The sequence below is a fragment of the Camelus dromedarius genome, chromosome 7 (assembly GCF_036321535.1).
Source record: "Camelus dromedarius isolate mCamDro1 chromosome 7, mCamDro1.pat, whole genome shotgun sequence".
NCBI classification, from domain to species: domain Eukaryota; kingdom Metazoa; phylum Chordata; class Mammalia; order Artiodactyla; family Camelidae; genus Camelus; species Camelus dromedarius.
In genome coordinates this window covers 39,712,405-39,736,882 of record NC_087442.1, presented here as the reverse complement: position 1 = coordinate 39,736,882, position 24,478 = coordinate 39,712,405, and the positions used below count along the sequence as shown (strand labels likewise).

The following is a 24,478-nucleotide window of genomic DNA, read 5'->3' as shown; positions in this document are numbered from 1 at the left end:
AGAATTAGCCATTTAACAAATGTTAGTTTCCTTAACCACTAAGGTAGGTAAGTAAAAAGATGACTGTACTTACTACACAGCTAACGTTGGGGCAAAGGGGAAGAGAATTCATTCATACTCAGGCATCAGGAAAAATAACGTATAATCCTCTCACAGAATCCCCACTGGATCTGTGGCAAACTGTCAACATTCAAAAACATTCCTGCATTAAAAATAATTTCGATAAAAGCTGAAGGTGTTAAATTCTGCTTTGCGTCAAGAGTATAAAACATTATCTGAGCAAGAAAACTTCATCTGACAACTGATTCAGACCAATTTTCTATGGGAAATCTAGCAAAAGAAAAAAAAACAACCCTGGAAGGGAGGTACATTTCAGAAACAAATTTGTGCTCAACTACAGCTGACAGCAAGCAATTGATGTTTAAATTAATGAATGGTAGCTCTTATGACATCATAATCAGATGCAATATGATTCCTTTCCTTGCAGCAACTGTGTTCCAGTGGACGGCTCTGAAATGCTCTACAACTTCTCCACTTCTATCTCTTCCTCACATCTCTGAAATATCTGATATTAGTGCGATCAGCCATCAGCACCCAGTGCTACTACTCAAAGTAAGTCGACAAAGCAAGCAGATGCATAAATAAGAAAAAAGAAAACAAACTGACAGGAGGTACATCTGTAATCAGATTCTCTTACATTTTCAGGGTGAAGTTATTAATATACATAAAGTCTTTCCTACTAGGAGACAAAGTAGGTGAAAGAACAATTAATTTGTACATGATCACAGGATCCAAAAATGACATATATGCAAAGAATTAACTCTTCAGGTTTCAGATTTAACGTAAGTGGCACTTCTAGGCTGCTAGACTAGTAGAAAGCAAACACAGTAGTTCAATCCCATTTCCTTCTGATTTCCATTTCAGACTATCTGTGGCGATGCGACTCTATGAAAATGTGGTCAGAAGCAAGGAGCTAAAGGGTTAAGGGAGAGCAGAGCCCTTATGAGCCATAAATTGCACTCCTCCTCCTGAGAGCTGGTTCTGTCCCACACTGAATGTCTGTGCAGCCTTGGAGAAATATATTGATTTCTTCATTTCATTTGTCTTTCTGAATAATGATAGTACAGGCTCTTGGTTAAAATGGTATTAGGCTAATTATCTCTTAATATTTTCTGAAACACCTACTTAAACTATCTACAGAGAAAGAAAAGGAGAGAAACTGACTAACTTAAAAAAAAAAAAACCAAAACACTATACAAATTTTGAATAGTTAATTTTTGATTATATACAACAACAGAAAGGTACTTTTAGACATTTAAAGACTCAGGAGACATACCCATTGGACCTGTCTAAAAATTTTAGCCAAAGTGCTTCCACTGACAGAAAAATTCAATCAATATTAAAAACTCTGAATGAGGAAAATATGTTAACAATGTGCAATAAAACTAGTAGGTCATAGTGTTAAATAAAAATAATTGTTAAGCTAGATATAAAACTTGATTCAATTACTGAAATAATATTAAAGGATAAATTAATAATAAAATAGCAATTTACTTAAAATTTACTTAGAATCACCTAGTTTGAAAATCTTATATTATTTCAATAAAAACTGAGTAATGGAGGAAATTTAAGAAAATTAATAAACTTCTCAGCATTTGCCAAGAAGTATCATTATATAGTATTTCATATTTATATTGATAGAGACATAATTCAATGAAAATATAGTTATTTTCTAGTAAAATAAAAATAAGATGTAATTAAAAACCATAAACAAAGTTAAAAGGTATATGACAAACAAACTGGACAGAGGTAGGGCAGAAATTGAAAGACAGTTTGTCAACTGAAGAATTACTATCCTTGATACATAAAGAGTTGTATGAATCAGTAATAAAAATATAAACATCCTAATAAAAAAATGAAGGAGGAAAATATAGGGAAACAGGCACTCTCACTATACTTCTACTGGGAGAGCACATTGGTTAAAAAAAAAAAAAAACTTTCCAGAAAGAAATTTGATAATATACATCAAGAGCTTTATAATTTTTCACCTATTTCGACAGAAGAATTCCACATCTAGAAATTTACCCTAGATGAATAATTAGAGGTAGGCTCAAAGACTTCTGAACTTATATGTTCCTAACAATGTTATATACAGTAATGAAGAACTGGAAACTAAAATGCTCAGTAAGAGGATGGGTTTGACGATGATATTACATACAATGTAGCCACTTAAACCACATTTTCTAAGAATATTCAATATCAGAATAAAATCTTCAAAATTGAAATAGAAAAGGAAAATACAGTATTACACTACGGTCCCAATTTAAGTGGAAAATTTTACTTAGAAATATGTATAGCAAATCAAATTTAAAAGAATTACATCAGTGACAATGAGTGTGTATATGTCCATGTATGACTGAAAAATTGTGCTGAACACTGGAATTTGACACAACATTGTAAAATGATTATAAATCAATAAAAAATGTTAAAAAAAAGAATTACATCAGAATTTCAACGATAGTTATATTTGGCTGGAGAATTTATGAGTGATTTTTATTTTCTTCTTTATATATTTTGTTTACATTTCAGGATTGTAACCTAAACATGTATCATACTTACACCAGAAAAAAAATGTTTAAAAAGTATTAAAGACTGAATGGAAACTGATCAAAGTTGATCAGTCTTGGCAATTGTTAAACCTACACATCTTTGTTTGGGAATAGTGGTTCTCAGCTCTAAGAGATGTAAAAAAATACACTGATTTAATCTTTCCTAACAACCATGTGTCCTGGCCTAGCTAGCTCTGTAAATCAGGTTGGTTAATAAAATCAAGACTTTAGATCCAATTCCATTTCTGATCAATTTAATAACAACATATATTCAAGTGCCCCATGCAGGGCAGCCTTTCTTGAAATTAGGGTTTTCTGGTAAAAAAGAATAATGAGCAAAACAGCCTGGGATAGTCTAGTACAAACCAATCACCAAAGGAAAAACAGACGCAAACTGAATTTCTTAACACCAGTCAATCAGCCAACATCACTTCTGAGAGAACTGAAAATGTTACAAAATATTAGTTGACCACCACCTTCTTAACTTTGCATTCCAACCTATAACTTTCTTTGCCAATTTTTTAAAATAACAGCTACCCCTTATCAGGCATTAACCATATGCAGGCTCTGCTCTCAGTGCTTTTATATATATAATTTCTGTCCTTTGCATCAACTGTGTGATGTGTATTATCATCCCCCAAAGGGAATGTTCTCAAAGAATTTACCTGAATTTGTCAAAGAGCACAGGGCAAGTAGGGAGTCAATCCTCCCTTTCCCCAACTAATCCCCTGATAAAACACACAAAACCCAGGGTACGTGCCATTGTCCACCCCTTTTTCCTATTCCTCCACTTCTAAATGCAACACCTCCTTCAGAGCTCAACCCCAGGCATCCTTCAGGTCCCAGCTACAATGTGCCCCAAACACCCGGACCAGAGTTATGGACAAGTTAGCTGAAGTCTCTATCTGTTAGCATACCTCACATATTTAAAAATTTATTAGTGCTTATTTTTCTGTCCTTTTTAAAGGGCCAGTTTTCCCTTGGAAAAGAAACTGTCTAATGCTCCCCCTAGGTGATCAGTTTCAGAAGCTAATTTTAGTAAGCCAGATAACTGCAAAGACATTATTTTGAAGTACCCCTTTAAATTGTGTGTTGTCAGGAGCTGGATTTTCAAGTGTGATGAGTGTAATTGATTATAAGAGAGTGCTTCTTCTGAGATGATGCAGTAGCTGCCACTGCTGCTTGCAATGCCTGCCAACAGGGAGGATTTAAACGTTTAAAGCATCCGGACAGACTAGGAGAGGCTGCACTTAGAATATGGAAGAGATGTTGCCTCCCTCCATAGTGCAGGATGCAACATCTGTCCCGAAATGGTAAGGGCCCAATTACGCCTCTAAAAAGTGCATAAATATAAACCCTTTGCCCAACTCAACATGAGCAGCCACTTGGACTGGGTTTTGTGGACAAGTCACAATGTTGGCCTTTGAAAAACTCCAGCAGTGAGGTCCTGTCTCTCCCACACTAGAAGCAGCCTCCTGATGTATAAGGACGAAGACTGCAGAACGTGCTGCACCTGCTGCTCCCACCCTTCTTCTCACTTGTGCAGATACTGGGTGGATAAAAGTGTGCAGTGCTGTGCCTGGGGATACAACTCTCCTTGCTTGCTATGAGGGGCTGAGGCTCAGGGCCGGCAGGTGCTGGTGACAAGTTCAAGGCCCCTATTGAACTCCTATTCTTACTTTGAAAGAAACTGTGTCCTCCTCCCCCAGAGACTGCAAACTTTGAGGACAAAGATGTCTGTTATTCAACTCTGTACGCTTGGCATGGAGCACGGAGACTGGCATACAGTAGGGACTTAGTAGATGTCAGCAAAAACTGACTTGTTGAAGGCTCATCTCCCCAAAACTCATTGGGATCAGCCTCCTCAATGAGCTCCAAGAGCCATCCACATCTGTCTCCCTCTGGAATCAGGCATCTCAGCTTCGTAAAACTTACCTCGGGTACGTGTTCCTACCTAGACGACAGTGTGAGCATGTGGGACACACGGATCACACAGTACATGCTCTATGCACACAAATACACATATGAGCAAATGAATTTCAACTTTCAAAAAAAACACAGATTTCAGTCTTTTTTTGTTTATAGTACCAAGAATCATGACTTTTCTGTCTGTGAATTTCTGCTTATCCCCAGAAGGTCAGCCTGAGTAATAACTGAAGGGAAATGAGAACAGGAAAGGAAGATAAAAATGTGTAAAGGAGATTACAGCACCTTCTACCCCAATGTAATGGCCAAGGTGGCTACGGGCCAGGTGTTACTTAGTTAAAAGAAGGAATAAAGGCCTCATAAATGTGCCATGTGACATGAAAAGAGAACGACAAGGTGGCCTAGCAGGCACCAAGAAAGAATAAGACCCATCCTCATTTCAGGAAGAGGAGCTCGGGCATATAGCACAAAGGCCATCCTGCTGGGAGGCTTGGCGGTCAGCCTCACTCTATCATGTGTTGAGTGTTAGATATAATGAAGATCAAAAGATGGTCCATCCTAACATTCAGCAATCTGAATCTGTATCCTGAGTTTGCCCCTCATCTGCAACACCTATATATGAGGGGAGGCTATGCCTTGCTTGGTGAGTGGGTCTGAGTGGTTCGGACAGGTCTTCTGCAAGACTCCCCAACAGTGCGTTACCTTTGGGCACCTTGGCCCTCCATCTCTCCCGATTGATGTGCACCACCTCAGTCCAAGTGGCTTTAAAACTCTTATAGTCAACAGGGATGACAGAATTGTTGATCGGGGCACTTCCTTCTGAGCCAGAGCTCTTGACGCCTGATCGCTTTGCATCTGCCGAATTGATGCTGTTCAAACTGGAGGATGAAGAAAACCACACCAGAGAGAAGGGTTAGCCTTTAGAAAGGGATGGCAATAAGCAAGACTAAGAGAGGAGTGGTTAACACCCATCAAGTTATTGTGATGAAATTCCTGGGTCCTGAAACTTGTAATTCCTATTTTTCATATGCAACTGGTGGGAAATTACTCTCGGCAGGAAAAAAAAAAATCAAGCCTCATGAGTACTGATATTCCCCACAGTCCTCTTATTTCTTCTTTGTTGACTGATATCTTCTTTAGATCCCCCTCACGTGAATTTTCTGTCTTTGACTCTCTGGAATTAACTTATGTGAACCTGAACTCTACTTGGTTCCACAGTTCGCCCACCTGCCTCCACACCGACCACTTTTCCAAGTAACCCAGCCACGGGGTCCTCTTTCTCTCCAGGTCCACCTCCCCCTGGTACTCAAGAGCCTCTGATCCCAGGACCCCCAAAGCCAGAGCAAGGTGATTCCTTTACGCTCCTGGGGGAAGGTGAAGAGGCACAGACAGCTAGGACAGCGTGGGAGAGCGCCAGGCAGGAGGCCTGTTTTAAATATGAATGTCACTTTCAGTTTTAGCCATGGGTAACTTTAGAAAACACAGAAATGCATATAAATTATAACATAGGAAGCGCCATCCTTCTGGGAAACTATAAATTATCACACTTCCAGGGGGCTGGAGTGGCGACCTGACTCTATGCAAATCCACTGAATGGCAAGGCAAGCAAGGCCGATTCGATAAGCAGAGGAGGTCTGAGCCCAGTGCTTGCAGAGCCGGGGGGCTGTGGGACTCGGGCAGGGGGCGTCTGTCCCCCTCGTCAGCAGCCCTGACTGGGTCCATCCACCTTCAGCATCCCCGGGGTACTCTTGCCTTCCTTTCTGCTATTTATTCCTTCTCTAGCTCTCTTCTTTCCTTTTTCTTCTTCATTCAACTTCTCTCCTTTATGACAAAGCCCACGGTTCTGCATGGACGAGGAGGAGGGGGCAGCATTACCAGCAGTGGTACTACTGACCAGTAAAGACTGAGTGTTAGCTTTACTTGATCTGGCACTTCCTCTGTGCGGGGCTCTGTTACAAGGTAGATTAGAGAATTCATTTACTCCTCCCTGCAACCTATGAGTGTCATAATCCACATTTACTCAAATGGGGAGACTGAGGCAACTTGCCTGAGATGGCACAGCTAATAGGCAGTGGAGTCAGGATGTTTAACCCGGCAATCTGACTCCAGCGCCTGCACTCTTTAAGTCCTAATCTACGCTCAACATAATGATGTTGTGGCAGAAGGTGATTTAAAATTTCAGCTGTTTTCCCCTCTGCTTCATTTTCTTCCTGAACCTAGAGATAAGTCAGTTTCACTTCCTGTGATGACTCTGATCAGTGGTACTTTTTTTCTGGAGTATCGGGAGCAAGGACTCTGTAGGCACAGCAAGTCAAGTGCAGTGATTGGTGCTGTCATGAACAAAGGCACCAAAACAGAGAAAGGGGGGTGGTGGTGGTACTGGAACCTGCTGGTCATGACCTGGACCTTGGCCAGCTTGGAGAGGACAGAGAGTACAACTTCGACTCCTCTGAGAATAAGAAGAGGCAGGCGTATCTCTTATAAAAAGGAGGTAGGGTGAATGTAAGTATGACGTGCCACTCTCTTCCTTTCCAAAAGAAAAATTCTATCTTTAGGGACAGGCCACCCTGACCCCTCAGCCTTCAAGCTTTGGCACTGACCTTGAACGCCTCTGTCCTGTCCCGCCAGTTTGAGAGGTTTCATCAATTAGTGGACTCACAATCTTTTCTGTCATGTCCGTGAGCACAGTGAAGGTGGGTTCCACAATGAAATCAATGAAACCTGAAGAGAAACAGCGAAGCTTCAGAGAAACTACATATTAACTTGGGCCTCTTCCATATTTTCCCCATGCAAACTGATGAGTTGGATCTTTCTTTTAAAACTCATAGAGCGCCAGATCAGGTTAGGAGAGAATAAGCTGATCTTAATCATTCATTATATCCCTTGTTTTGAATATCATGGGTCAGTTCCATTTCTCCTACGTAACTTTCCTATGACTTTTTATTAGAGAGTTCAATAAAGTGCTTAAAAAATGCAAATTCAACATCCACTATGTAAAAAACACTGTGATCAGTGCTGCATAAAGGACCAAGATGTGTAACACAACCTGCCTGCCCTTGGAAGTTTATAGGAGAAATTAAATGAGCAAAGAAATGGAAAGGACCAAAGGAGAAGCTCAAATAAAGGCCCCCGGGAAGGCAAAGGAGGGAGGATATTCTCCCTCCCACTGAGAGGGCTACAAACAGCATTGCGGAGATTGGATGTTTGAGCTGAGCCCTATAGCCATTCATTCTAGGTAGAGGGGGTGAAATTATTTTGGAGTCAGAAAGGGAAAACCCAGAAGAACATAAATACAAAACAGAAACAGACTCATAGACATAGAATACAAATTTGTGGTTGCCAAGGAGGTGGGGGGTGGGAAGGGACAGACTGGGAGTTCAAAATTTGTAGCTACTGACAGGCATGTGCGGAACAGATAAACAAGATTATACTGTATAGCACAGGGAAATAATATACAAGATCTTGTGGTAGCTCACCGCAAAAAAAAAATGTGACAATGAATATATGTATGTTCATGTATAACTGAAAAATTGTGCTCTACACTGGAATTTGACACAACATTGTAAAATGACTATAACTCAATAAAAAACTGTTAAAAAAAAAAAAAAAAAGAAAGAAAGGGAAAACCCAGGAAGACAGGTCATTATCAGTGCACGAAGGTTCCTAAGTACCAGGCTAAAGGTTTAGGACTTAGGCACTAGAAGCCCCTTGAGATGCTTGGGCAGCATTGTAATAAGATTTTTTTAAATGCAATTTGGGGAAATTAATCTGGCAAGATGGATGGGAAGGGAGAGAGCAATAAGGGATGAGGTTGGGAAAACTATTTTAGAAGCTATTGTAAAAGCTCAAAGTCACGGGAAGGAAGGTGGGATCCAGTGCCCTTTTAAGGAGGGAGTGTGGTGGAGGCACAGATACACGCACAGCAGGAGGCAGTCATGCCTCTAGGTGGGATCCGTCAGAGACTTCCAACAGAAGAGCAGAGAGAAGAGGGACAATGAGGGAGAGTGTGGCTGGGGAGAAAGATGGTGGGCTCAGTCTTAGACCTGCTGACTTGGGGTACCAGGGACACATCTGGATGGAAGAGGGTCAACAGATTTGGAAGAAACGGGGTTGGAAACTGGAAGAGGGGTCAGATCTGGAACTGTATCTTTGAGAGTTCGCCATGCTAGAGAGAGTTGATGTTGGGCTAGAGTGATTATCTCGACAGCTCAAAAATGCCCAAGTGTTCTGTGACACATCAGGAGAAAATATATGATCCGGAACTAATGGTGGTGACTCATTACACAGCCACATGAAAGCTGGAAGGGAACTAAAGGCCAGCCAAAGGAAATACGGTGTTTGGAAATGTACAAATGCTTATTTAGTTCTCACAATGACTAAAGAGGAAGTGATACTGGCATTTAATGCCCAGCAGTGAAGGGTGCTAAAAATTCTGTAACGTAATTGGCAAAACAAGAACCATCCCAAACAAATACCTATAGCATCCTGATAAGGAAATACTGATAGCCAAATTTGAATTGTAGTTAATTGCAGTATAATTTTAAGCTTAAACTGAAGTGTCTGATGACAGTATTTTCATATTTTCTTCTCACAAGTTAAATTCATTCCACATGTCCAAACCCAGACTAGCTCATCAGGCTTTCCCTCCAACCCTTGAAAGTGGGACCATGGACCAACCACTTAATCTAGCTTGTGGGCTGTACCTTAGCCTTGCATCCCGCTGAAGCCTTACTGTTTTATATGCCACCTCCTTCCAGCAGAGCCCCTGCACTGCCTTAGTCCGAACAGTCAACATCTCCTCCCTGTAATCCTGCAGGAGGTACCAGCTAGTGCCCTTGCCTCTAGTCTTCCGCAAAACCCTCCGATTAATCCTCCACAGTACTGACAGAGAAATCTTTCTTAGGCAGGGATTGGCCAACTTTCTGTAAAGGGCCAGAGAGCAAATTATTTTAGGTTTTGTGGACCATATTGACAAAAACTCCTTAACTCTGCCACAATAGTGCAATAGCAATCATAAACAATACGCAAATGAATGAGCTTAGCTGTGTTGTAATAAAACTTTATTCACAAGACTAAGCAGTGGGCTAGATTTGGCCCACAGGCTATGGTTAGCTGACTCTTATTCTGAAGCATCAATTTACATAGTTTTAACCTTCCTTAAAATTCTTTAGATATGCCCTCATTTCCTACAGGAAAGTATAAGCACATGCTATTCTTAATGCAATATATAATCTGGGCCTAATTTTCTCTCCAAACTTGTCCCTCACTGCAGTCTACTCCCTATTCACTGCTCTAGACATAAGAATTGGTAATTAATTCCTTGACCATACCAGACTACTTCAAATTTCCCTGTTTAGTATATGCTGATCCCTTGTCTGCAATGGCCTTCCATCCATCCCTATTTACCTCTAACACATATCACCATTTGCCTAGACACTGCCTACTTATCTCCTTGAACTCAACTCAAATATTACCTCTCAGCAAGTCTGTCTGGGTCTAATGGCTTACACACTCTCTTCTGTACCATGTATAATCTCTACCTTAGCAGTGTAACACTGATAGATTTTGCTTTCTTAACATCTTGCCTACCACTCAATACTAGTTCAATGTCTTTGGGAACAGGTACCATGTATAATTTATCTTTGTTTTTTAATAACATCTGTTATAGTGCCTAGCAGTGCCTACCACCTAACAGGAACTCAATACATTATTATGAAAAAAATGAGTAAGTACTCAAAACACAAGTAGGAAAAAATCAATAAATCTTTGTTGAATCTATTTTTTGAATGATTTCAGACTTTTCCAAGGTGGAATCACTGATGACAATTTATGTATGGCATTGGTACCCTCTCTCATAGTTGAAGATTTTTGTAATGCACATATTATGATTACTAGCAATGCAAAAGTTATCTTTACAAAAAGAAAAAAAAGTGCTAAAATTTTTTTTAAATGGGGAAAGGAAGGAAGAACAGAAATATTTTAAAAGAGCTGTTTCTGGAAGCAAGGTTATCCAGGAAATGGTGCTGTCTTGGAAACAGGGCTAGAGGAAGTACTGAGGAGACTTCCAGTATTGCATGCAGAACAGAGGGGCTGAAAATGAATGGGCTTCTCACTACTAATTCTTGTCATTGCCTTAGAAAGTTGAAGCCTCTCTTTCTTTTGGCAGGGAATGATGGAGACAGCACAGTCTCACTGTCTAATCCTCCCAGGAACCAGCCACACTTCAGGGAGAAGATGGGGAGAGTGGCTCCATCAACCCAACCAGCCAAAGCCATCATGAGCACAGAACAGCAGAATGGAGCCAGGTTCCCACCCAGAGTCACTGGGAGCATCTGAGTGTACTTCCAGACACCCCTCTCTGGTTTTTCTTTCCATCCAAAGGGCTGGCAAACACGTACCTACTTGTGACTGGGCAACCATGGTCGACTTCCGGTCACACAGAGGAGAAAAAGGCAGCCCCAGCTCTGCTTCTCTATCACCCTAGAAAAACAGGAGGGCAGAGTAAATTAAGAACAGCCGACTGAACCACCCCGATTTCATCTCACAATTTCAGCTGCTATGAAGGCCATTGGTCTTTACTTTAATTGTTACAATTACACTATGTAATAAGTCCTTACGGACCCTGCTTCTCTGCATAAAAGACACCAAGAGGCTGAAATCCGCTTGGGTCCAATCATTCCATCCAACTGCAAAGGCGCATGCTGTTGTATAGAAAGCCTCATCAGGCAGCAATAGGTTCCCCAAGGAAAGCAAGAAAAGCAACATGCCCTGTGGCCTAGAGCCAGCACTGCAGTCAGATTTCCTGTGTGTTCTTGAGTTGTCCGGTGCCAACCTGCAGCCTTTCTTGAGCCAGCCACCCCCTCCCAGCTGTGGGCAGTGTCCAGGACACAAATTCTAATGGACCGATTTGGATTCACACTCCTGGTACTGCCTAAAGCCACATACAACTGGAGTATATGCTTCTGGGGTCTTCACTGCTGGGCTCAATCCATAATAAAAAGGGGATCAAAAAAGAAAAAGCCAACTAAATAGTTTTTTGTGTTTATCAAGTTAGACAATAATAAAACATGATTCTCTGGCCAGTATGTTCTCAATCTCACTACAAAGCATCACTAAAATAAGCCAATGCTATGCAGAGTCTAAATAATGATGGAGATGATTTTTAAGAAGTGTTCTGAACCAGAGCTCAGTACTCAGACACACACCTAGAGGAAAGGGAAAACGCATCCCCCTTCCTAGAGCAGCGAAGTTGTGCTGATTCATTTTCCTAGAAAAGAGTCTGCTCAGGATAATGGCTACTGACTTGGGCTGGAGTCTAGCCTTGCTCCCACAACCTGTGTGACCATCAGAAGTTTATGTTCCCTCTCCACATTTCGGTTTTATGATCTATAAAATGTGGGATAATAATCCCTTCCTCAGAGTTACAATGAGGATTAAATGAGAAAATGTATGTAAATAAGTAAAAAGGACAATTATTGTTTCCCAGTAGGTATTTCTAATACTTAAGTGATGATCTGAGAAACATTCAGTGAGCTTGTTACATCTACTACTCTCTGATCATAATAAACATCACCAATGAACTAATAATAAATAAAAAGTAATAACAATCTGGTTCAACAACTAGGCCTAGTTCAAAAACTGGATGCCTTTTCTTTCTAAAGCATGTTACCAAAGAGAAAGGATGCTAGTTCACATGCACACTTAAGATCAACTGAAAAGAAGGAAAAGGAATGGGCGTCTGAGGAAGCTGAACAGGAGGAGGGGTCACAATGGGCGCTGGGGACATCCAAGGGCCTCAGGAACAGCTCTGAAGTGGCTTACTTCCTTCTGTACCTTTTCCTGTATGGACACCACATGGGACACAATGGCTCCTGTTTCCGAGTATGTCTTGCTGAGGGCCACTCCATCTCTCATGTGACATGATAAAAATAATTCCCAAACTAATTCTATCGGGCAGTATGATAAGAAGAAAGAGCATTTATAATGTGAAATTGTACTTGTATAGATGGTTTAGTGTGATAGCTCAGCTAACACAAATAAAACCCATCCTTACTCCCTATGAAGTAGGGATACAAGTGGTTTTGTTGGTGCATTTTAATGGGGGTGGTTTAGAAGAAGAGGTTGTGAACACTAATCATTTGACTGATAAGACGTATGCATTAATTTGGATTTTATTACTGAAAAAGTGCATATTAAGCAACTTCTTAACCCATGGACTTGCCCATACTCAACTGCACACCACTTACATCTTTTGGATTTAATTAATCTGAGAGTAGATTCAGCTACTAAAAGTCACTGAGATCCCTTTATAGGACAGCTATATTTATAAACTGGAAAAAATGCAGAAAGTAACATGGAAGAAAGTACTTCTACAAGTGAATCCAACTTGATTGAAACAATATTGTATGACTCCATCACTGTTGGCCCTTGTAGAATTATTCATACATTTTCCTCTTTATTAAAGAGGTCGATATTTTCAAAAAAAAAAAAAAAAAGGCAAAAGTCTCAGTTGGCACAAAGGATTTTTTTTCAACTAACTCATTTTTTTCTTCCAGAACAGTGCAGAAAAATAAATAACTATTATTCTTATGGTAGGGGGTTAAGATTGTTGACTGATAAAGACATGTAGTTGATCTACAAAAGGAACACTATGAATGTTCGTTGAATGAATGAAAAGATGAACTTGGTTAGAAACACTCAAGTTCCTTTGGCCACTTGGACACTGATGACAAGCAAGCTGGGGGAGCAGTTAAGCAGTTAGCTTTTCACAAACCACCCCTTTCCATTTCCTGTCCACACAGCTAAACTACATTTCCCAGAATTTCCGCCAGTTTGTGCTAGATAACAAAACAAAAGGAGAGGGGATGTATCTCCACCCCAGTTCTGGCATATAAGATCTCCTGTGCCAACTCCTCTACGTTCTCCCCTTTTGCTGCCTTGATCCAGATAAGCACCATGGAAGTCACGTAGATGGTAGAGTCTGGGTCTAAAAGCACTATTGTAAACCACCCACTGATTAAGAAACACTTGTCTGTATTTTACACGAGTGAGTGATAAAATTCCACTTTATGTGTACTGTTAGGCATTTTGGGGTTTGTCCGTTACAGCAGCTATCTGTAAGCAGCAAACCAAGTAAGAGAAACAAAGGTTCTTTGTGTACTGGCAGTTCACAGGGCAGAAGGCATCCCTCAGTGCAAGAGCTTCAAAAGACCATTAGGTGCATCTCAAGTGATTTCTAGGTAGAGTGAAGAAAAAGTTCTTGATTAAGAAGGCAACAAAAGCATCAGACAAAATGCAGCAATGTACACCCCTTTTCCTAGGGGAAGAGGTTACAAAGGTGAGGTATAAGAAAATTACTGTGATTTTGGACTTAAGATAGTATAGTAAAGACATCTTTGCCTTTCCTTTTCAGAATTTATCCTCTCAAACAGGAGATGGATAAAACAGAAACACAAATACTAGGAGAAATGTGCAATCTCAAATCAAAACTATATGAGGAATGGAGGCCAAACGCTGTGACTACCTGAGAGGGGTCAGGTAAGATCCCCAGAGAAGAGGCCAATGGCCACAGATCTCAGATAAAGCTTGACGAATATCGGTCTCTAAAGTTCACTCAGCTAGGAAAAATACCTTGCATCTATCACATGGGAAACCAGAATAGTCAGCAGGCGCTGATGCGGGGAGCTACTCTGAACCCTATTTAGCTCCAAGAATAGTAGAGAAGAAAGTTGAATGAGAAACACACAGGCATGGCAAGAGAGTGGGTAGATGGCAGAGACTGAATTGTGAGCAGTCCTACAACTGTTGCCCATTGTTGGCTGGGAAGAAATAAAGACTAACACACACACACACACACACACTCCCCACATCACAGAAGCCTTGTAATAAACCATGGAGAATCCCTGCTAGCTTAGAATAGTACTGTCCCAGTTTCTTCCTGGCATATATCGCCTACAAATAACTGGTCTAAAAATGATGCATTTCACTCAAAGATGACAAACAATAATAAAGTGAAAAAGAAGGAGGGGAAGGAAGAGGAGGAGGCACTACCACCACTACAAGGAGTGAAAAGATACCTCACACAAAAAAAGGGAAAAAAAAGAATACAAGAACAGAAAAATAAAAATAACAGATAGGAATGCTCACCAGAAAAAAAAAGTGCCATGACCAAACATATTGCCATGATCTGAAAGAAGTTTCTGAAATCATCAAGAACAAGGGCCCAGGAAAAATATGGAAAAGAGAAACAGAACCATCACATAAATGAAGAATGCACTGCAAACAGCACAAAGGAGAGCTGTTCTTGATAAAAACACGTGAAGGGACATGGAGTTCAGGAATGAAAAAAAATACCACTGACAAGAGTTTAAAAACATTGAAAGGAAAACACTACATATGGAAGAAAAGCAAAGAGGCAATATGTGAATAATTGCTTTTCCTAAAGAAGAGAACTAAACAAATGGAAAAGGAAATCATTCAATATTTAATCAATGTAACTTGAGTTTATACAGAAAAAAGAGCATGCCAGGTCCCAAGAAAAGCTATTATAGAACGATCATTATTGAAATATATCCTAGTAATGTCTCTGGGCTTCAAAGGTAAAGAAATGATCCTTAGGGCACAGCAAAAGATGTTTATCACCTAGACATGGAAATAAGTCTAGCGTAGCCTCCAACCTCTCTATAGCGATATTCACAGGTGGGGTGGAAGGCATTTGAACAAAATCTAAAACGGACCTTGGGGAAAGAAAGTTTAATCCCAAAACTGTCTTACTCAAGCAAACTGGGACCCAAGTATAACAGCAGCAGAAAAACTTGCAAACACACAGGAAAATGTGGTTTTTAGCACTTCTAGAAGAAACCACTCGAGAAACAACTCTCACCAACTAAAGATGAACGGATCAACCACAAAGTGCCGGCACTGAGTAGAGCCAAGAAAAGAACAATCGGAGAATTACGCCTTCACCAAATTTGTTTACTTTCCACCTTTCTGGGTCACATCGTTTGGGGTATGTTTTTTGTAAACAGGATATAGCACCTGAGATAGAATGCACATTTAGAAAGTATGGACAATTTAGACCACCACTGGAAAATGACATAAACAAATACCTCCATCTGAAGCAACTCTTGGGTAAAAGAGAAATCAAAACCAAAATTATAGAATATTTAGAAAAGAATGACTGTAGACACACTGCATATCAGAACCTACGTGATTCACGATAAGAAAAACTCCTAGCCTTGTATTTTCTAATATCAAACAGGCAAAATAAAAATAAATGTATTGAGCATCCAACTTAGGGAGTTAGCAAAAGAAGAAAATAAACTCAAGCAGAAGAAATGAATTAATAAAAATGAAAACAGCAACTGACATCATAAAATAAAAAAGAAATAATCAAACAATCAAACAATTAGCTAATTTCAGAGAGAAGGAAAAATAACACTGATAATGAAATAAGAAATAAAAATGGGGAAATAGCCACAAACTCAGTAGAAATTAAAAGAAATATAGGAGATGTTTGCAAAATATAAAAACATACAGCAATACTAAAGAAATGAATCTCAAAAGTTTTACAAGATGCATTTACCAAAAGGGGCAAACTTATACTTTTTTAAACTCAATATATATTTAAAAGGACCTGAGGCAGTGGCTTGGATTTTATAAAATAAGGTTATAAAACTGAAGATGTAACTTAAACTTTTAGCAAAGCAATAGAAGGTCTGATCTATTGGCACTGAGGCTATGCTCTTATTCTGAAATATAACCCAACTTCAAAATGTAATTTTTTCAAAGACTCTACAGTCCCATTGAGATTTCCCATTTGAACTGTCCAACTTAAAATCTATTGTTAAGAGCTGAGGCAACATTTCTCCTACATGGGTTACTTACCATGGCTTATGGCATTTGGATTAAAATATTAACTCAATAAAAATAATCATAATTACTAAAAAAATAGTTCCAGTCCAGTGAGCTAACATTCCATTCCCAATTGGAAAGAAATTCAATATGGTTATTTTCACATTGCCTCTGGTACATTTTCTTTCAATATAAGCTTATGTGTATGCAAACAGGTTTCTTTTAATGGGAAAAAATGTTCACATATTTAAGTAATTTCTCATATTCACTCTCTCACAATTAAAAAAAAAGGAATCACTTCAATATGTCAAACTTGTATGTGTTAGCTATGATTTACCTCTCTCTGGCTACTGATTAAATATCTAGCTATTGGGGGTGTCAGTACAAAAGCAATTGTCAAAAAGAGCATATGATCAGGGGAGCAGATATCTAGAGAAAATTCTTTCATTAATATTAGAAAAATAACTTCTAAAAAAATGGCTCAAAATTAGCTCTCCATTAAGGATGAATCTGCAGAGTCATTCTTACATATGCAACACAGCCACACCTGTATACCTCTAGTTCCCCTCCCATCCTTGGGTTTCCCTTAAGAACTACTCTGTGAAGCCAAGCAACAACTATGCAAGGGGAAATAGCCACATGCTGAATAGGGCACCTGCTGGTGTATTCACAGAACAGCTTAGGGGGGCACGCGTGTGTGCATGGGATGATGTGCACCCCTGGACAGAATGAAGGCAATGTAGAACATTTAATGCTGGAAGGATCCTTAGAAAAAAATCTGGTCCAACTTTCCTTTAAATTTCCACACCCTCAAAAAAACAAATCACAGATAAGACCACTGGGATTTGCAGATATTAACTACTATATATAAAATAGATAAACAACAAGGTCCTATTGTATAGCATAGGGAACTATATTCAATATCTTCTAATAGCTTTACAACAAAAAAGAACAGGAAAAGGATTATATATACACACATATAACTGAACCACTATGCTGTACACCAGAAACTAATACAACACTGTAAATCGACTATACTTCAATTAAAATAAATAAATGAATAAATGAATGAATGAATAAATACATAGATTTTTTTAAAGACCATTGGGAACTAGAAGAGTTTCATTAGTCTCAGACCACAAACCAGTTGGAATAAAAGGGCCTTCTGAACTTAAATACACTGTTAACTCTAATCCCACCTCATTGCCAGATGTTGTGTATAGCTCCAGAAGGGAAAAAAAAAACAAAACACAGATATGCCTTCTATAATTTCTCCATTCAAACTAGAATCATAAGAAGGAGAGTGATCATAAGAGTACTCTGCTTCCAAATATCTGAGTGACCAGTGAAAGAGTATATCATGCATCAGTTTAGGGGACAAAGTTAAGACTGGTGTTAATAAACAGTGTTTCATGGAATCTCAGAGGTCTCTGAATCTGTACTGTAACCTCCCAAAGTAAATTAACAAGAATTAATGAATTAACTGTATTAACCTGAAATTAACTATAATTTAGGTCCCACAATCTACATATCATCTTGCCTTCAGCCTCAGGATCTCAGGTCCCGAAGCAGATATTTTATCGACAGCTCCTCTTGAGAAGAGCTTAGCACACGTGCCTGGGATTGAGAAGACAGCAGTCTTGGTGCTCTGCATTTATCTATCTTTCTATTTCTCTACTTCTGTGCACCTCTTTTTTTTTTTTTAATTTTAAAGCAATGTGTATTCATTAAAGACTGTCTATTCTTGTAGAAAACACAACCCTGAGTCTTAGGATGCAGTAAGTGCAAATATAATTGGCATAGATGAGTCTAGTGATTTCCTGACCCCAACTTGCTCCACCTGGTTTTGGAGTCTGACAACATGGGCTTGTCTGCTAGAAAGGAACAACCCAACCAATCACAGCAGAGAAGTGAGTTAAAGATTAACATCTTAACCCCACAGGGCAATGCCAAAGTGACTGTCATTTGGTCATTTCATTAGAAAAAAAAAGTAGGATTCCTCAGATGACATTTTGACAAAAGACTGCCACAAGGAAGTGCTTTTTTTCCCCCTAAACATAAATGCATAGGCTAGAAATACCGTAACGTTCTGAGAATCAGAATTTAGGTGAGATTCACGCATCACATAAACAGAAGGCAAAAAGAAAAAAAAAAAAAAGCTGTGACCTCTCCCTCGAAAAAGAAGATGATTGTAATCGCAACAGTCCTTCTCTCTGCATTGCTGAAATCTACAGTTCAGGAGGTATCCACTGGCGACAGCAGCGAGATGGGCACAGCAGCAACAGGGTACCTGTCTGAAGAACTCCTCCAGGAGCGACATCGTCCAGCGATGGTGGAGCTCCCAGGCTTTTGCTGGATGGCTAATGTCTGCTGTGTGTAACATCAGTGATAACGCTTTCGGCTTTTCAATTCTGTAAACCCAAAGGAACCAAACACATGATGACCAAACTTGCAGAACCTCTGTAAGAGTTTTTAAAAATCCCTATTTAAAAAAAAAAATCTCTTCCATTCTCCCATCTCAAACTCAACTGCAGCTGAACTGGGAGAAAAGCATCATTTCATCCTACAGCTGGGATAACAGTCAGCGTGGTGCCCATGTCTATTGAACTGGACACCTCAAAAACTGACTCAAAACCATTTCTGGAATGGCTGCCATCACTCAAAAGACAACAAGAATCCAAAAATCATTGATTTTCATTTATTGCCTCTGCACTAAGTGGATCTTTGATAATTTCGTTTCTGACAGGGAAATATTTTACATTCTAAATGGGGCAAATTATTACTGGTTCCATTATTTATTTCAACCCTGAGGAGAACATATCAGTGATAGGTACAATTTTCATGCTGTCTCCTCTAAGCATCATTATTTTATGAGGTCACTCAGAGATAAACTTTAAAGGTACAGTGACACAGACAAGCGCCAGGTCAACACCTCTAAAAACACAGGATGTCACAGGCCCACTCACGCTTCTGGCTGCTGCAGAGCGGTCTTCATAGCTTTGATTTGTTGGAAATGACAGGACATATCCGTGGCCATCACCATCTCAATTACCAAGGTCCGAAACTCCCTTTCAGGGACACCCCATGGAGAAAAAAGGATGGGAGGAAAAATGGAAAGTAAAAATTAGTTTACAATTTGCCACTTCTAATCAAAATCAGTTAATGAGTTGTGACATTTTGAATCTAACTTGAACCTTTTAGGTGAACTTTTTTATGAGGCATAAATGAAGGTTAAAGAGTAAGGAAATCACTTATTAGGAATATGCTATGTGGAATGCATATATCATTTGGAAAATTAACTCACAGGAAAAATTCCAGTGAAACTGAAAGTGTAGCAAAGCATTCCTTTCTCAACTGAATTCAAAGTTTTAAGAAAAAATCAATTTGAAATTAATCCTAGGAGGTGGACAGATAATCCATACTACACTTTGGGTCTAGGTATTCCACTTTTTAAATAGACTAGGTTCATGGAAAAATTGAAAAGATAGTACAGAGAGCTCCCCTATACCCTCTCTCCCCTGAAGTTTCCCTCACTAGTAACATCTTATATTAATGTGGCACATGTGTTACCACAGATGAACCAATATTGATATCTTATATTCACTCCAGCCCCTAGTTTACCTGAGGGCTCACTCATGCTGCACAGTTCTATAGGCTTTGACAAATGTATACTCTCATGTACCTACCAATGACAGTATTGGACAGAATAGTTTCAACACCCTAAAATCCCCTTGCTCCACCTATTCATTCCTCTTGCCCCTGAACCCCTGTCCAACACTGATCTTTTCACTGTCTCTAAGAACTTTATTGAATTAGAATTTGCACAGAACAAACTGCTTCCATATATGTTGCACAATTCAGTGAGTTTTAACCGTTGAGTAAACTTTTGGAAGTACCACCACATCATGGTTCGGAACATTCCATCACCCTCAAACCTCTTTGCAGCTCACCTCTCCCTCTATCCACAAGGCAATCTTTGATCTGCTTTATGCCTAGACAGTTTGCATTTCTGGTCATGTGTGTGTGTGTGCGTGTGTGCGTGTGCATGTGTGTGTACCTATACATATATTTATAACTAGAAAATGCAAACTAGAGAGACATAAAGCAGATACATATGTGCATGTGTATATATACACATAGATACATAGTATATATGTAGAGTGCATATGTGTGTGCACACCTGTATTAAACTAGACACTAGCTATACACACATACATGTACCTACGTACATTCACACACACATATAAAATACAAAATGTACTCTTTTGCTTCTGGCCTTTTTCACTCCTGCATAATGATTTGCAATTCATCCAAACAGTTGTTCATCAATAGCTCATTTATTTTTACTGCTGAATGGTATTTTATCACACGAAGACACCACAATTAATTTACCCATTCACCAGCTGATGGACATTTGGGTTATTCGATTCCAGTTTGGAGCTCTTATGAATAAAGCTATGAGTTTCATGCACAAGTAATTGTGTGGGTGTATGTTCATTTCTTTTGGATAAATACCTAGGAGTAGAACGGCTTGTTTTTAAGCCAGCTGAGTGTTTAACTTTACAAAAACTGCCTAACATTGTTCAAAGTAGTTGTATCACTTTACATCTGGACCATTGGTGTATGGTCCAAGGTACAGAAAGTTCCAGGTTTTCTGTATCTTTTGCCTACTCTTTGTACTGCCAGTATTTAATTTCAGCCACTTTAAGGGACACGTAGTCATATCTCACTGTGTTTTTCATTTGTATTTCTTTGATGACTAGCAATGTCAGGCATCTTATCATGTACTTATTGGCCATTTGTATATCTTTACTTAGGGAAATGTCTGTTTCAGACTCTTCTTTTTTTTAATGAACAGATGACTGATTTACAATATTATATTAGTTTCAAGTGTAAAACATGATTCAAAAAATTTATACATTATACTTCATTTAAAGCTGTTATAAAACACTGGCTATATTCTCTGTGTGGTACAATATCCACTTGTAGCTTATTTATTATACATAGTAGCTTGTACCTCTTTCCTTGACCCTTCCCCTTTCCCCCTGGTAACCACTAGTTTGTTTCTGTATCTGTGAGTCTGTTTCTGTTTTGTCATATTCACTAGTTTGTTTTATTTTTTAGATTCCAGATATAAGTAATAGCATACAGTATTTGTCTTTCTCTGTCTGACTTATCTCACTAAACATAATACCCTCCAGGTCCATCCATGTTGTTGCAAATGGCAAAATTTCATTCTTTTTTATGACTGAGCAATACTGCACTGTATGTATATACCACTTCTTTTTCCATTCATTTGTTGATGGACTCTTAGGTTGCTTTCATGTCTTGCCTGTTGTGAATAATGCTGCTATGAACACTGGAGAGAATCTCTTTTTCTAATTAGTGTTTTCGTTCTCTTCGGATATTTAAACAGGAGTAGAATGCTGGATTATATGGTAGTTCTATTTTTAGTTTTCTGAGGAACTTCCATACTGTTTTCCACAGTGGCTTCATCAATTTACATTCCCACAGTGTACAAAGATACCCTTTTCTCCACATTCTTGCCAACATTTGTTATTTGTGGTCTTTTTGATGACAGCCATTCTGACAGGTGTGAGGTGCTCTCTCATTGTGGTTTTGACTTGCATTTCTCTGACGATTGGAGGTGTTGAGCATCTTCCCATGTGCTTGTTGGCCATCTGTATGTCTTCTCTGGAAAAAATGTCTATTCACGGACCTTGCCCTTTTGAAAACTGACTTGTCTGTGTTTTTATTGAGTTGTAAAAGTACACTATATAGTCTGGATACAAATCCTATGTAAGATATATGTGTTGTCAATAATTTCTCCCACTTACTGTCTTGCTTTTTTCAGTGCCTTTCAAAGAGCAAAAGTTTCAAATTTTAACACAATTTTTTTAATGCTTCATGCTTTTTAGGGAGACCCTCAGCTACCCCAAAGACTTCATTTTCCTCTGGAAGTCTTACCATTTTGCTCTTTTACATTCAGGTCTGTGATCAATTTTGAGGTAATTCTGAGTATACTTTAAGGTAAGGGTCAAAGTTTTTTTATATGTGTATGGATATGCATTCGTCCCAACATTGTTTGATGAAAAGCTTTTCCTTTCCCGATTGAATGTCTTGGTCATCAATGACTTTTGTCATCAATCAATGATGAGTCAGTTTCTGAACTCAGTTCTGTTCCATGGATCTGTATGTACGTCTACGCTTTCGCTAATTAAACTGTCTTAATTACTGTAAGCTTTATAGTATGCCTTGAAATCAGGTAGTGTGGATCCTATAAACTTGTTCTTCTTTAAAATTGCTTTGTTTGCATTTCTACATAAATCTGAGATATATGTGTTCAATAAATCTTATACATTTGTATACCATGACCTTGCAAGATACATGATTAGTTCTAGTAGCTGCTTACAAATTCTTAGGATATTCCACTTACAGAATCAGGTCATCTGTTAATACAGACATCTTAACAGTGCAGATGATGGTAAGATCAGGCATTCTTATCTTGTTCTCAACCTTAGGGAAAAGCATTCAGTTTTTCACTATTAAAGCACCATAGCAGCGACAGGCTTTTCACAGGTGCCTTTTATCAGCTTGAGGAAATTTGCTCTAACTTGCTGAGAATTTTTACCATGCCTCAGTGTTGAATTTTGTCAAATACTTTTTATGCATCTATTGAAATGACCATATGCTTTTCTATTTTTTAACATGGTGAATTATTTTTAATTGAGCTTTAAATGCTGAGCTAACCTTGCATTCCCGGAATAAACCCTATGTATTAGTCAGGATTCTCCCGAGAAACAGAACCAAGAGGACAGGTATATATAGAAAGAGATTTATTTTAAGGAATTGGCTTATGTGATTATGGAGGCTGACAAGTTCCAAGATGAGTCGGCAAGTCACATTTTCCTGCTCTCTGTGCTGTTATTTAGATTGTCACCGAATTTAAATTTCCCCTTATTTGGCAATCTCTTTTCTGGCGTTCTAATTCACTTGCTAGCAGCTCTGAATTCCCACCTGGTTTCTCTAGCCAGAAATGCAGTGTTTTGCTGGATCACTCAATTTTACAACTTGTTTTGATCAGAGGTAGTATTCAGATTATTCACAACTAGTCCTTCACAAATACCCACTGATAAGAATGCAGAGTTAATGATAAACAGTCAGGATGGTTGCACTGGTGAACATCAGTGTGCTCCAGTGTGGTCTGTGGCAATGATTCTGGGTTTAGATACTGCCTCAACCAGCCTCACTAACATCATAGTAGACAACAATGATTGAGGCTTCTGATCACAGCAGAGTGGAAACACAAATAATACAGCTGAATTTTTGACAAAAGTATATTTAAGTGAAAAATAGAACATCCTTAACAAAAATATAGATAACAGAGGTGGCAGATCTACGCTTTGAAATATGTTAAGAGGCAAATCATGCCCATCCAGCCACACTCCCACGTGTCCACAGATCCCACATTCCCGTGATATCAGCACATTAAAAGCAACCTGACAAAGTTCACCAAGAGCCTTAAAGCAACAAACATTCTTTGATCCATGAATTCTACACATAAAAATGTATTAAAGAGATATTCATTGTAGGATTCTTTATAATAACCAAAACACATAAATGCACTCATACTCACACACTCAAAATAAAAGTAATTATGGAACTTCCACAGATGGAGTATTATGTAGCCATTTAATATAATATTTTAATACCATGGGATAGTGGCCACAGGAATATGTCACACAGACCTCTTACTACAGGAATTTAATTGGCCACGGGCTTCAGCTACTACATTCTGAAAACTATTGCCATTTTTGCCCCAAGGCAATGTTTCCCATGGGCTGCTCCAAGCCAATGACTGAGGGCATCCCTTACTGGGGGACATGGGGCTCCAGTGATGGCTGACTTTGGCTCAGGAATTCCCTGACAGCCTCCCTGAACTTTCTTTAGGCTGCATGGAGATCTAGGATATTTCTACCCAACTTTCCTTCCCTCCCTCTTTCCTCTGGGAAGGAAAGAGGGAGGGAAGGAAGGAAGGGAGGAAGGAAGGAAGGAAGCAAGAGAGGGAGGAAGGAAGGAAGGAAAGAAGG

General features: G+C 39.1%; 1 protein-coding gene across 7 annotated transcripts in view; it reads right to left on the bottom strand.

Annotated features, from left to right (window-relative positions):
• PDE1C (phosphodiesterase 1C) overlaps positions 1-24,478 on the bottom strand; it is a 508,368-nt gene that overhangs the window by 55,630 nt on the left and 428,260 nt on the right. For all 7 annotated transcript variants that reach the window (XM_064487468.1, XM_010988060.3, XM_064487470.1 and 4 more), the window contains 5 exons: positions 19,355-19,456; positions 18,679-18,799; positions 10,934-11,015; positions 7,136-7,256; positions 5,238-5,413 (listed from right to left, as the gene is read on the bottom strand). In XM_064487468.1, the coding sequence (XP_064343538.1) occupies positions 5,238-5,413; positions 7,136-7,256; positions 10,934-11,015; positions 18,679-18,799; positions 19,355-19,456 (602 nt within the window). The remainder of the gene's footprint in view (positions 1-5,237; positions 5,414-7,135; positions 7,257-10,933; positions 11,016-18,678; positions 18,800-19,354; positions 19,457-24,478) is intronic.